The 12,905-nt window shown below is 46.9% G+C and overlaps 1 protein-coding gene across 1 annotated transcript in view; it reads left to right on the top strand.

Moving 5' to 3' along the window:
* Positions 1-1,784: 1,784 nt before the first annotated feature.
* The window catches only part of TGFBI (transforming growth factor, beta-induced, 68kDa), a 16,679-nt gene continuing 5,558 nt past the window's right edge, over positions 1,785-12,905 (top strand). The window contains exons 1-7 of the mRNA XM_010080638.1: positions 1,785-1,951; positions 8,327-8,391; positions 9,289-9,446; positions 10,580-10,744; positions 11,388-11,534; positions 12,213-12,354; positions 12,405-12,416. Coding sequence (XP_010078940.1) covers positions 1,785-1,951; positions 8,327-8,391; positions 9,289-9,446; positions 10,580-10,744; positions 11,388-11,534; positions 12,213-12,354; positions 12,405-12,416 — 856 coding nt within the window. The remainder of the gene's footprint in view (positions 1,952-8,326; positions 8,392-9,288; positions 9,447-10,579; positions 10,745-11,387; positions 11,535-12,212; positions 12,355-12,404; positions 12,417-12,905) is intronic.

The raw sequence follows: 12,905 nt of genomic DNA, 5'->3' as shown, positions 1-12,905 counted from the left end.
GCGCGGCGGGGCCGGGGTAGCCGAGGTGGGCTGAGTCAGAGAGCGCAGCCGTCTCTCCAAGCGATGATTTGGCGTGGAAGTGACTGAGCCTGGGCCAGTCTGCACCAGCTGAAAGTTTGGCTTTGTGATTTCTAACTTTTTTTTCAGCAGATTCTTTCTCCTCATCCCTCTCCCTATATATGTATAAAGGGAATTAAATGCTTTTGTGCAGAAAAAAACTACCGTTACTGGATATGGCAGTAACAAGGGACAGGGCGAGGCTAATCCGGTCCCCTGGGCCCTCCCTTTCCCCTTGGGGCAGGATGAAGATGCCAGGGCCACGCAGGGTTGGATCCTGCCTCTGCAGAGCCCTGCAGCAGCCACACCAACAAAGGCTCTTTGACGGCAAGCCAAGCTCCCGCTGGGACTGGCGCTGGAGTTAGCCAACATATAGGAGACCCTCACGTTAATTCATGCTAATGATGGGCAGGCTGGCCAGTTTTGGAAAGAGATGAATTTGGGATGCTGGTGAAAAGCAAGCATGACCACAGAAAGACTTGGTCATCAGGCTGCAAACTCTGCTTTTGTTAATTTTGGTAGGCAAGCGGGCAGCGTCTCGGTCAAACCCAGCATGAACTGGGCTGCTGTCTGTTTTCCTAAACAGATCAACAAGACCTTTACAACAGCATCTCCAGGCCCCATATAGAGTTTCATTTGTGCAAATGAAAACTCTGCCTTGGATGGTGCACAGCACTTCCGATGGGCTGAATTGATGATTAAGTTGCTTAATTCTTTGTTTTCCCCCCCATCTCCCTGGAAGCCGCTATGGCACATACTTTTGGTGCTGCTGCCACAACCAGGGCATGGTGTTGGTGTTGGGAATCCAGTCTCAGCTGGGCTGAGCATCCTCAGCTTGCTTGGGCTTTTGCTACACAGTTGGTAGCCTCGCAACCCAGATCCATAAATCACATCTCAGGCACTGACCGTGCATTGCCCACATCCCTGGCCAGGGCTGCTGGCCACAAACCACAGAGATGGTGAGCCAGGCTGAGCGGGGAGATGCTGTGCTGGCCAAACCAGCAGCAAGTAAACTCCCAGCTCCTGTTTAACCACATCTTTGCTTGCAGTGATACCACTTCTTAGAAAGCTGAAAGGCTGCAGTCAGCTCTCAGCAGGGTTAGTTACACATGTCACGCCAACCGTCTGCTTTTCTCATTGAGAAGGAGCTCTCAGTACCTTATGGGATGATATAGCCACTGTCGATCCGTGCTGTCATACCTGCTGGGTTGGAAATGGAGTGGGCAGTGCCACTGCTCATTTTTCCCATCAGCAGCTCAGCATCCGTGTCCAGAATAGGTTGAATCTGTCATACAAAAGTATGAGAAAGTATCTGTTCTGGTCTTGGTGCAAGTCAGTCCATGGGCTGATAAATATCTGTCCTTCTTTGTGTCCTAAACAATAAAATAATGTTTTTTTGGGGAAGGATTTGAAATATTGCATAACCTTGTCAGGATCCCAAATTGTAAGTAGCTGCTCACCCTAGAATACTGACCAAAGTGTTATTTTTTTAATTTAATTTCTTTATATTTTGGGGAGAGATGGAACATGCAAAAAAGTCAAGATTTTGCACTCACTGAAGAAAAAGATGCCCTGGCAGAGTGAGGAGAGATCTCTTTCACTGCTTCCTCCACTTGATGAGAGTCATTATACACTCAGATCAAGCAAGTTGACTTGCAGCTCTCAAAGGTTCTTCCCTTGCAAACCCAGCAGGGCTTTTGGGGTGCTCTCAGGTGGGCTCTGGCTCCATGTTGGGGGTCAGCACTGAGAGGAGGGAGGCTCACAGGACCCTCTTCTACTTTGTCGTTACCTGTAGCCCCAACGTGTGTGCGGTGCAGAAGCTGATCGGCACCAACAGGAAATACTTCACCAACTGCAAGCAGTGGTACCAGAGGAAGATCTGCGGGAAGTCAACGTAAGTACCTGAGCGCCGGCCAGGATCTCCCTGAAGACCCCATTGCGGGGATGGGTGCTGGGTGGGAGAAGCAGATGTGAGATGCCAGAGCCCACGGCATGGGTTTAACATGTATACATGTTAAGAATTGTTTTAGCCTTTTACTCCCAAAGAAATACTTGTGCCTTGGTTTTGCTCAAATGGCAAACAAGATCCTCAGACACTTAGATGTTAAGAATGGAAAGTACCATGTAAATCAAACCCTGATGGTTTATTCTGATTGCATTTCTGTATATACTTATATAGCTCTCAGAGTGGTAATGAAGTGCATACCAGATGTTTTCTAGTACTTAGCTGTGTCTCTCTCCATGCTGGGCTCAATGCTGCCTAGGTTTAAAAAAAAAGGGGGGGGGGGAAAAGGCAACCCAGAGCTGATGGATATTGGAGAGAACGTAAAATTCATCTACATATGTTTGCTTTGGAAAGGAAAACAAATAAGTGGAAAGAGGTGTCAGTTTTAGCCAACACTCTCTGGTGACTCCACCAGGAAAGTTAATTAGACTCGCAGGCCAATTCCACGTCTAAAATTGCAAACAATAATATTCAAGTAGCTGTTGCGTAAAATATCTGGGTAAGCAGCCTCGGGACATTCTTTTGAAAGATGTAGTCAGCAGATAATTAAGGATATGTATGCTTGACTATCTGCCAGGCTGTAGATCGGGAGCGGAGAATCTTTTTCCTTGACATTGGCCAAACTGGGCTTTCAGACACGTTTGCTGGTCCAGACTTTAGCACGCACCGCCACGTTACCCAAAATCAGTGCAAAGATGCCCGGAACAGTGCTGGCCATGGGGATCAGAGCTGTGGGACAGGTCTGGTCCTGGGTCTGCAGGGTCAAGAACAAACAGCAGAAAATCATCTCATGTGTTTCTGGTATGGTCCAATGTAAATTGTAATGAGATCTATAGGAACATGCTGTTCTTTACTGCAGATGAAATAAACTCTGTCAATGGCAGACTTTGAGATCTTGAACTGTGGTAACCCATATTGCTTTTATTTTGGTTGCCTTCACTGGTTTAGCTGTGATGGCTGGCCACTGGGATTTGGTTCATGTGTCTTAATTTGGGTGATTCGAGTTCAGGCTCTCATCTTGGCCGAATGGTGGCTTTTTTGACGTAAAATAGACAGGATTATGGCATGGCAGTATGGTATCATCATTGCCTCTGCTGATAACAGAGTAGCTTAAGAGGTCTCCAAAGCAAACATGACTCAGCTGTGGGTGTGGGATGGCTTTGCTGTTGGAGTCACTGAAAGGCAAAGCGATCCAGCCATGGATTTTTTCAGTTCTGAGGCAAATGAGAAACTAACCTCAAGTAACCCAAGTGTGCAGCTGTATTTGGCAGAGACAAACTCATCTGCTTATCTCCAGAAAGAGGTGGAACAGCTGGCATCTGGCAGTATTTCATGATTTCATTTGAGGAGATGGAGTGATCTCTTCTAACCTCATTTTCCCTGCTTTTACCCAAGTGTCTAATCCAATGATGCATTGCTGAGAGAAAAGCACACACACCATTAACCTGCCTGTTAACCTATGAGATAATGTTCCCATTATACATGGAATTTGACCACTATTCTTCGCTTTGCATCATCTTGACAATGGGTGTTATTGTCCTCTTCTCTCTTCCTTGTCATTTTTGAGCCTGGGCCCTACTTTGCCCTTTAGTAGTGCTCATGCAGAACAAAAGACACGTGCCTTGCCTCACATTTTCCAGCAGACCCTGGGACAGCTCTAATTACAAACGTTGGCTGGTGATGGCTCCCGCTGGACGTGGTGTTCCTGGTGTATGGAAGCAATCAGGAGTGGTTCAGGCCGTGAAGGATGTGATGCGTTATTCTGCCGCAGACTCTTAAACCAGGGTCAGGGGCTTGACATTGCGCCGCGCTCAGTGCCACGGTGCCTGAGAGAGTGCCTGGGCACCGTTATCGGTGCTCTGCATGGGCCCTCGAAACTGGCCCGTTGCATGGGGCTGAGCTGGTCCATGAGAGGTTTTGAGAACACCAGATACCTTTAAATCCCAGAAAGAGGCAGAATTTGGCGTGTTCATCAGCACAACTGGGTGGATGCAGCCTGTGCTTGGGATCTGTAGTCAGGTTCCTCTCCTGAAGCCGTGTGCTTGGTGCTCGCATGGGCAGGGGGACCCACTCCATCACCCCAGGGGGGATGGTGGATCTGGATAAGCATGGTCATTTCTTCTCTTCCTCCTAAAAGGCGTTTCCCACCCATGAGAAGAGCAGTCCTGGGGTAGAAGATGCTTGACCCATCTCACCTACTTCATGTTTGTCCTGGCTGTTAACCTCTGTGTCTGCTTAAAGGGTCAGTGGTGCCACAAGCTGGATGCATGTTGCAAGTGCAAGCACCTAGCCCTTGGAATATGGTTTTGACCGTTTTGGTTTCTTTTCTTGTCCTGCTCTGAGCACTGTTTCAAACAGGCAGTAGGGAGGGAGGTCAGTGAGAGAGCGGGTACTGCAGAGGAGCAAAGCTGAGCTCCTGCAGAGCTGGCTCAGGGCAGAGCAGTTCCACCCTGAGCAAGGAAGGCAAAAAAGCTGCCGCAAGCCTGTAGCAGTCCATCATGACTTCATTCCTTCTTGGGTGATCGCATCCTGCATTGGGAGACACAGATGTGCTTGGTCTTTACTCTTGTGTGCAGGTGCATCACCTTCAGTCGCTGCTCCAGGCTCGGGGCTGAGAGTGCTCACGGTCACCCTGGGGTGCAGCAGGCACTGGGCTGGGTTGTTCCATAGCTCTCACCAGGACAAACAGGTTACAGCAGAGGCTTGGGGGTGGGGATTTGCAGGCTTCCTTCTTGAGCAGCATCTTTTGGTCCATGGGGATGGAGTGCTTCACTGGGGCTGGATGTACACAGTGGAAATTTCAGCTCACGCTTCAGAAGAGGAGTCTTACCTCTTTATCTGCTTTTTTTCCTTTGTTTTACTTCTCTTTGCTGAAGTATTGGCTCACGCAGTTAGGGAGAAATTAGATAGAGGATTTATGTACGTTTTTTATCGTTGCATTACTTGCTGATGAAGTGAGATAAGACAGTTGGCAAAAAGTCTGACACTGCTTTGATTTTAATGAGCACTGAAACAAGATTGGTTTGATAATTAGGTAATTTTCCACTGTTGGTTATTCCAAAGCCAAAGAAATAGTTTATTTAGACCATATTTTTATAGTTCTGCCTGTGTTTTTTCTATTTTTCTACCTTCCCTGATGCACTGGACTCATTCTTCCAGAACTGGGGTTGCAATTGGATGTGTCCCCACACACATTTTTGTATTAAGAATGAAAAGACAACTTACATAAATTTGGTTTTTGATTATTTTTGGGGGACTAACTAGTGGCAGTAAGTTGCCCCTTAATACGTTACTTTTTTTCCTTTTAAATTAACTTTCCTGTTCTTGTCTGATGTACTTTCCTCAGTTCAGGAAAAAAAAAAATTGACTCTCTGGCACTTATTTTACAAAAACAAAACATATGGGTTTTATTACAGGAAATTATTACAAATGGATCTTTATTCACTAATATATGCCTAAGCTTATTTTTATTACCTTGAAAAAATGCACTTAAAATTTAATTTCAGATCCTAAGAATGCAACAGCAGTGCAACAATGACTAATAAAAGCCAGGGAGCTTGCTTCTGCAGTCAGACTCAGATAGACATTTGAGAAATAGGGTGTTTCAAAACCAGAGGCTGGAAACTACTCACTGAGGAGGTCAGGAAATTGTGGCCAGAGGCGTTGCAGAGTGGATGACAAATGCTCTTTGCAGGAGGGCATCGCTTATTTAACCCCCATGGCTGGCACCAGCCGTGTGCTGGCGCAGTGGTCTGTATCTGCTGAGCAGACACCAGGAACGGGGTGGACTTGGCAACTCCAAAGGCTTTTGTGCAGAACCTGACGCATGGTGTGGTGGTTGCGAGCATTCAGTGTTTTCTCCCATGAGCTGTTTTCCCCTGGCCATGGAAAAGGAATATTTCTCCCCAGGCGGCAGAATGTGGCTCCAACCCAACTGGAGGAAGACATGTCACAGCCTTCCTCCCATATGGATGTGTAGGGTACCCTACCATCGAGATGCAGAGTCCTGCAAGAGAGGCAGAGCAGCCTTCAGCCACAGCTCTGCTGCTCCTCCCCAAGGGCTGGAGGTGGCTCCAGGACCCACTGGGAAGATGCCCCATTCAGGTGACCCCTTGGATGCTGCCCACGTGCCTTTGGGTGGACTGGGTGGTCTTGTGCTTCCACTGAGTCCACCAGCCACAGGAGGGCAAATGGGTGAAGCTGGTTGATACAGTCCCCATCTCTGGCTCCTTGTAGGTGCAAACAGTTGGCTGAGCACCTCTATGTTCACCTGGCACTTTGCAGAAGTTTTCTAGTACTCAACTCAAAATTCTGGGATGCCAAATGCATCCCAGGTGATGCTGGTAGGTCACCTTCAGTGGGTGAGCGAGACTTGGGGCTTGAAGGCATGGGTGGAGCTGGTCCTATTACTGGCCTCGGTGCTTCTTGCCATTTGTTTCCATTATCAGGTGGTGCTGGACATGCCTGCAAGCCCAGTGAGGTCCCTCCATCCCTTCCCAGTGCCCTCCCCTCCCAGCCGGCGCCTGGCTGCTGGGACAGCCCCATGCGCTGTGTGCATCGGTGTCCTGCCCCTTCGTCACAGCTCATTAATCTCCGATCGATCTATAAATAAGCCTTTTAAAGCCTACGTCAGCGCTCAGGAATTATTTATGCTGAACTTTGGAATGATTTCTCTTTAATCAGCTCTTCGTCTTTGATTACAGGGCTGAACCGAGGGAACTGTCTAGACTGGATTTAGTTTCTAGGGTGAAATAAAGAAAAATTGGAGGTAGAGGAGGGAGGTGGCGAGGGGGGAGAAAGTGTGTGTTTCTAATGAACACGAGCTGGGGGGGCTGGGGAAAGCAGAGCAGCAGGGTGTTAAGATCTCCAGTAGTCAAAGGAAGGGATTGCTTTAGGCAAATCACATGGAATATATAATGTCTAGACAATCAGTCTGGGTTTGCTTTGTAATTCTCTTAGGAAACCGTCACACAGAATTTATTTGCTTCTGTCACAGAAAACCAGGTATTTGTTTCACTTACTGGCCCTTAATTACCCTGAAGAATTCCCTCTTAAACCCCAGGCATTTCCACTGTTTGTTAACAGTGTTAAAATGATGACAAATATCTGAAGCTTGAGGATTTTGCTTTCTCTTTGAGTGAGAGCACTGAGGCTCGCCGATACAGCATCCTGCTTGTCTCGAATCCAACCGGGAGCACAGAGAAAACGCTTGTCTTTGGGGGGAACACCTATTCCCTCGCTCTCCTTCGCCCATCAACCAGATGGCCTTGCTCCTTTCACACCAAACGTAGCAGCAATAGGCAACAGAACCCCATGTGAAAAATAAACAGGCAACTTCTGGATTGTTTTTTTTCCTTTTTTTTTTTTTTCCCCTGTTAGTATCGAGACACATTCCATTAACTGACCAGCTTTGAGAAACAGATGACTTTTATTACCCATTGAGCTGCAGACGATGGACATAGCCTGCAGGATGGCCCCAGCTTCCCAGGATGGGGTCTCTGGCCCCTTTGGATTTACTGTGGGTTGGTGCTCAATCAGAGCAGCTGTTTGCTGCCAGCCAGAAGGAAATGCTGTACTGAGGGTGATCACATCGATGTATCCAGTGTTAGCAAAGACGGACGTGCTGCGGCATTGCCCAGGGTGCCCATGGACACATGTGCCACCACCAGTGAAGTTTGTCCTTGCAGGGCTTATCCCAAGCCCTTGTGCCAGTGCAGCCAAGACCAGGGATGCTCCTTCCCCTCCAGGTCTCTCTTGTGGATTTTGCTGAAAATAAGCAAATAATTTCTGGTGGTGGACAAGAATGGGGTGAAACGAAGGGGAAACCTTTGTCTGGTTTGATGAAGCATCCATGCTGGAGTTGCAGCATGTTTCCCAAACAATGATTAGACGTGACAGCAACAGTCATTTGGGGAGATCCCCAGATTCCCCAGGAGCTGTGCCCAAATGAACCAGCACTTGCAGCATCTTGTGTAGGTTATCAGTTGGGGTGGTGGCATCAGTTTCCATCCACTGTTTGTATAAAGTCTCCTGGAAAGTGTGGTTTTGAAAAGGAATTGTGCCTGCTTTTGTTCTTTGGAGGAACTGGCAATGTGCAGTCCTGAAGGAGATAAAAATTGTGGTTTGTCTTTTGTTCAAGTCTCTATTTCTAATGAAGAGTCTGGTTAGAAACATCACCAAATATGGGTGGACACAGAACTATAGAACAGAGAAAAAGCAGTGAGACACCATCAGTTAATCTGCCGTATCCATCTCCTATTCCAGAGTAATCAGTTACGAGTGCTGTCCTGGATATGAAAAAGTTCCTGGAGAAAAAGGCTGCCCAGCTGGTAAAAATATGTTTGACATTTTTTAGACTTCTTATAATCATACAGTTGCCTAGTAAAGTGAAATGTTAGAAAATTACTCAAAGTGGATTTGATTTTTCTGCAATTTGTGCACAATATTGCCATGAGCAGGTCAAAAATGGACTCAGCAGAGCACCAGTGGAGTGCCAGATCAGCTCCAAAGCATGGAAAATGTTCCAGACTACTTAAAATCTTGGATATAATTAAACTTAATCAAGCATAGAAGGGCCATAGGGAACTACTTACTCCAACAAGTAATATAGCTGTGTTGGAAATGCAATACAAAGGAATGATGGAGTAGCAGACAGCTCTGCCAATCTCTGCTCGTTTTTATTTTGGCAAGCACGAGTTTAGCAAAATTGCATTTAGGAGAAAATACAGCTCAGCCACTGGCGGGGGTTGGGAGGGAATTAAGTGGGTTCAGTGCAGAAGAAAGATAATATTCTGCTTTTGCTTTCTGAATGCTTCCTTCCCCAAAAGTGTGATGCTGCCCAGTTAACCACATGGGCTGGTGCAGACGGGTCAGTGGAGACTGAGACTGGTGGTGAGCTGCCAGCTCCGAGCACCAAAACCCTGAGTACAGACAAGGACTGGGGGAAAGCAATGAATATCTTTGCTTGCCTGAGTTCACATCCATATAAATGCAAAGTAAGTCCATTTAAACCTGCAGAGATGCAGTAGATCCTGGACGACACTGCTGTAATTGAGGCTGGAGCTGTCAGGCGATGATTATTTATTATCTAATTAATGAGCAGATAGGAGTTCCCTGACGTGCTTCATTTCCCCGAGCACTCTCCCCAGCAGTCCTCCTTTAATTCAGCGCAGTGCAGGGAGGGATGAATGATGTTGTGTTGGAAAAATAACCCTCTCTTCTTTCAGCACTGCCGCTCTCGAACATCTATGAAACCCTGGGAGTTGTTGGGTCTGCCACCACGCAGCTCTACTCCGACCGGTCCAACCTAAGGCCAGAAATTGAAGGACCTGGAAGTTTTACAATTTTTGCCCCAAGTAATGAGGCCTGGGCATCTTTGTCTGCTGTAAGATATAATTCTTCTTCTTTTTCCTCTTCCTCTGGCTCTCTGTAGCAGAGATCCAGCTCTGCAGGGGTCTGGATCCAGCCCCATCTGGTAGAATAGACACAGTCCTGATTTAGGCAGGACTATGGATTTCCAACATGGGAATCACTGTACTGGTCTGTCAGATCCAGAGCTTTGTTTCTGAAAGAGCCCAACACTAGGGAGATGTGGATGGTTTCTGTTGGGGTGGATGTAGAAATCACCTCACTCAGTTTGCCCTGCCTCTTACCGTTAGAGATTGGGTTAAGACCTGAAGCAAGAGGCTTTCCATCCCATTTGGTTTTTCTTATTGACCCTTGCTTTATGACTCTGGTTGTTCTTAATGATTTGCACAAGTAGCCAGACCCAGCTGGAGCCTCTGTAAACCTGCAGCCTTCCTGTTCATCTGCTCAATTACATATACATTTCCTTTTGATTTTCTCACTCTGTGTCGTGCAAAATTTCCACTCCTGAAATTGTCACCACTGTCCTGCTGGTTCTCCGATCCTAGTGGAGCATCTCTGTGAACAGGGGAGAGTCCCGATGGTACAACCCCTATTCAGTTACACCCCACATTTAAATCCCTTGTCCATAAATACGTAAGAATAACTATTGAGGTGGGAGGAAGCATCTTTTTGGCTCTTTCCACTCCCAAACCTCTGCTCTAAACCTGCACCAGCAGAACCCCTTGCAGGGATGATGCTGTTGGGGAAGGTCTCCTGGTGTATTTGTCCCTGGCACTGAGTGATGCCTTTTGTTGCCTTTCTGTCCATTTCCATGCAGTGATCCCACACGAGCTTACTGCCATCATCCCTTTGTCTGGATGGATGGGGGTGCCAGAGCTGCTAGCTGCTGTTAGAAGGCAAAAGATAAAGATTTACGAAAGTTAGAGCTCTTAATTTGTGCAGATCACTTCAGGCTGAATCCATCACTTAATGTATACACACACACACACACACACCTTGGAAGCGCCCTGGATGCAGCCAATCACTTAATGTATACACACACACACACACCCCTTAGAAGTGCCCTGGATGCAGCCGGACCTCCTGGCTCTCTCTAACAACCGGCTTTATTGTACTCAGCGCTGAAAAATGGATTTTGCTGATTTTCAGGAAACTCTGGATTCCTTGGTCAGTAACGTTAACATTGAGCTGCTCAACGCCCTCCGCTACCACATGGTGAACAAACGGGTCCTCACAGATGATCTGAAACATGGAACCACACTGAACTCAATGTACCAGGACCTGCCTATCCAGATTCACCACTATCCCAATGGGGTAAGACATTTCATAGGATCACAGAATGGTTTGGGTTGGAAGAGACCTTAAAGCCCATCCAGTGCCACCCCCTGCCATGGGCAGGGACACCTCCCACCAGCCCAGGTTGCCCAAAGCCTCATCCAGCCTGGCCTTGAACCCCTCCAGGGATGGGGCATCCACAGCTTCTCTGGGCCACCCATTCAAGTGCTTCACCAGCCTCACAGGAAAATATTCCTCCTAAAATCCAATCTAAATCTACCCTCTTTCAGCTTAAAGCCAATTTAGTATACATATTTAGAAGGAACTAGAAAATAATATGTATAAGCAGATAGTCCCATCGATGCTATCACAGGGAAGCTGCCCACATCACTGTTTAACAGTATGCTTCCCCAAGTGTTGGTTCTTGCGTATTTTCTTAGTCTTGATCGTTCAGGGTGGACAAAACCACTGATTATTTTCAAAGCTCATGAAACATGAAATGTTTCAAACATTCTTGATAGAGCGCTCTCATTCTTTGTGTGTTTTTTTAGGAAACCACAATTTCTGCTCCTGCTGATTCAATATTATAGCTCTTGCTGCGTGTGAAATAGCAAACCAGCAGAGGCTGCTTTACCTTCTGCTTTTAGTGCATATAACGCCCCGTGGGTCTTTCCCTCTGCAGATTGTGACTGTGAACTGTGCCAGGCTGTTGAAAGCTGACCACCATGCCACCAACGGAGTGGTTCACGTCATCGACAAAGTCATCGCCACTACCACGAACAGCATTCAGCAGATCATCGAGACTGAGGAAAGCCTGGAAACTCTTCGGGTGAGTCCACCCCACGTTTCCTCCAGGGATCCTTAAAGATGTTCTGTCATCCCAATCCCAACTGAATTGTCATGAAGAGCTTGCTAGTGCCTAGGTGCTGTGACCCTAAAGCTGCTGATAAAATCCTTGTACAAATATAGTTTATTTTGCTCTAGGAAGAGAAGTGTTTGGTATCAGCGCAAGTAGGGTTTTATGGGAATAATTGTCACCCTGCTATTGCTGTCAGTAAAGTCTGGCTCCTCACTCTTCTATAGGAATCTCAGCCTCAGGAGATATTAACTGTTCAGATTTGATGAGTACTGGTTTACTTGCCAAGTTAAGGAATAATTTCAAAAGCACAGGGGTTTTGCAGTTAGCCAGCTGCGGGTTCTGATCTGAATTCTTCACTGGAACTATTGTGACCCTTTCCAGGCATATCAGGGTATTGGAACTAGCACTCAGTCTGGCCAAAAAAAGGGCTCTTGTACTCAAATTTCTGGAGCACAAGAGAACCACGAGGCCAGGTCAAATTTATAAAGGGACCAAAGTGCTGAAAGAAGCTATTCAGGGGGTTTTTGTAAGTCCTCTGAAATTATAAAAGCCTTAATAAATCTGGCCCTTCGTGTGTGCCTGGACAAAGTTGCTGACCTTTGTATTCTGGCTGAATGGGTTTCACCCTCTCTCCTCGTTTCTCTGAAGGCTGCTGTGGCTGCTTCTGACCTCAACAGCTTGCTGGAGAGCAAAGGCCAGTACACGCTCTTGGCTCCAACCAACGAAGCCTTTGAGAAGATCCCACGAGAAACCCTGAACAGGATCCTGGGGGACCCAGAAGCCCTGAGGGGTAAGTGCTTGTTTACTGAGCCCATTGAGAGACTGAAGAGTATTTTGCAGTTCTTCTAAATTTCTTCTCAAGGACATCTGAATGGCTCCTTGGTGCGTTCTGACCACAGCTGCAGTAAAGACATTTGACGAACTCCAGGTTTTTAAATGGGATAGCCCAGACTGTTTTGGATGTAGATAAGGCAGATGTGTAGACATGGCAGAGAGAATGATGTCCAGATATAGGCAGGAGCTGAAGCAGTCGCTTTTCCGAGTTTTCCTTTATCACTCCTGTATGTGATGGTGATTTCTATCAGTCCAGCAACGTGCAAGAAAACTAGTGTCTAATCAATGTCACTTCCCCTGACAAATGAGTCGAATAACAACACAAAACCTTTTGAAGTTGACAAAGGTGCATAAAAACTACTCTTCTGATGCACTTCATTTCACAGGCTGCTGAATTAAAACCAGCACAATTGGAGCGGAGCCCCAGTGCTGTACAGGAGGACCCCTACGAGCTGCAGTAATTTTACAGTTGATTTTCCCAGCTCACTAAGGCACTCGCTTCTCTTC

Source organism: Pterocles gutturalis, unplaced genomic scaffold (genome assembly GCF_000699245.1).
Source record: "Pterocles gutturalis isolate BGI_N339 unplaced genomic scaffold, ASM69924v1 scaffold26559, whole genome shotgun sequence".
NCBI lineage: Eukaryota > Metazoa > Chordata > Aves > Pterocliformes > Pteroclidae > Pterocles > Pterocles gutturalis.
Note: the sequence above shows the minus strand (reverse complement) of the source record. Positions and strands in the feature narration are given on the sequence as shown.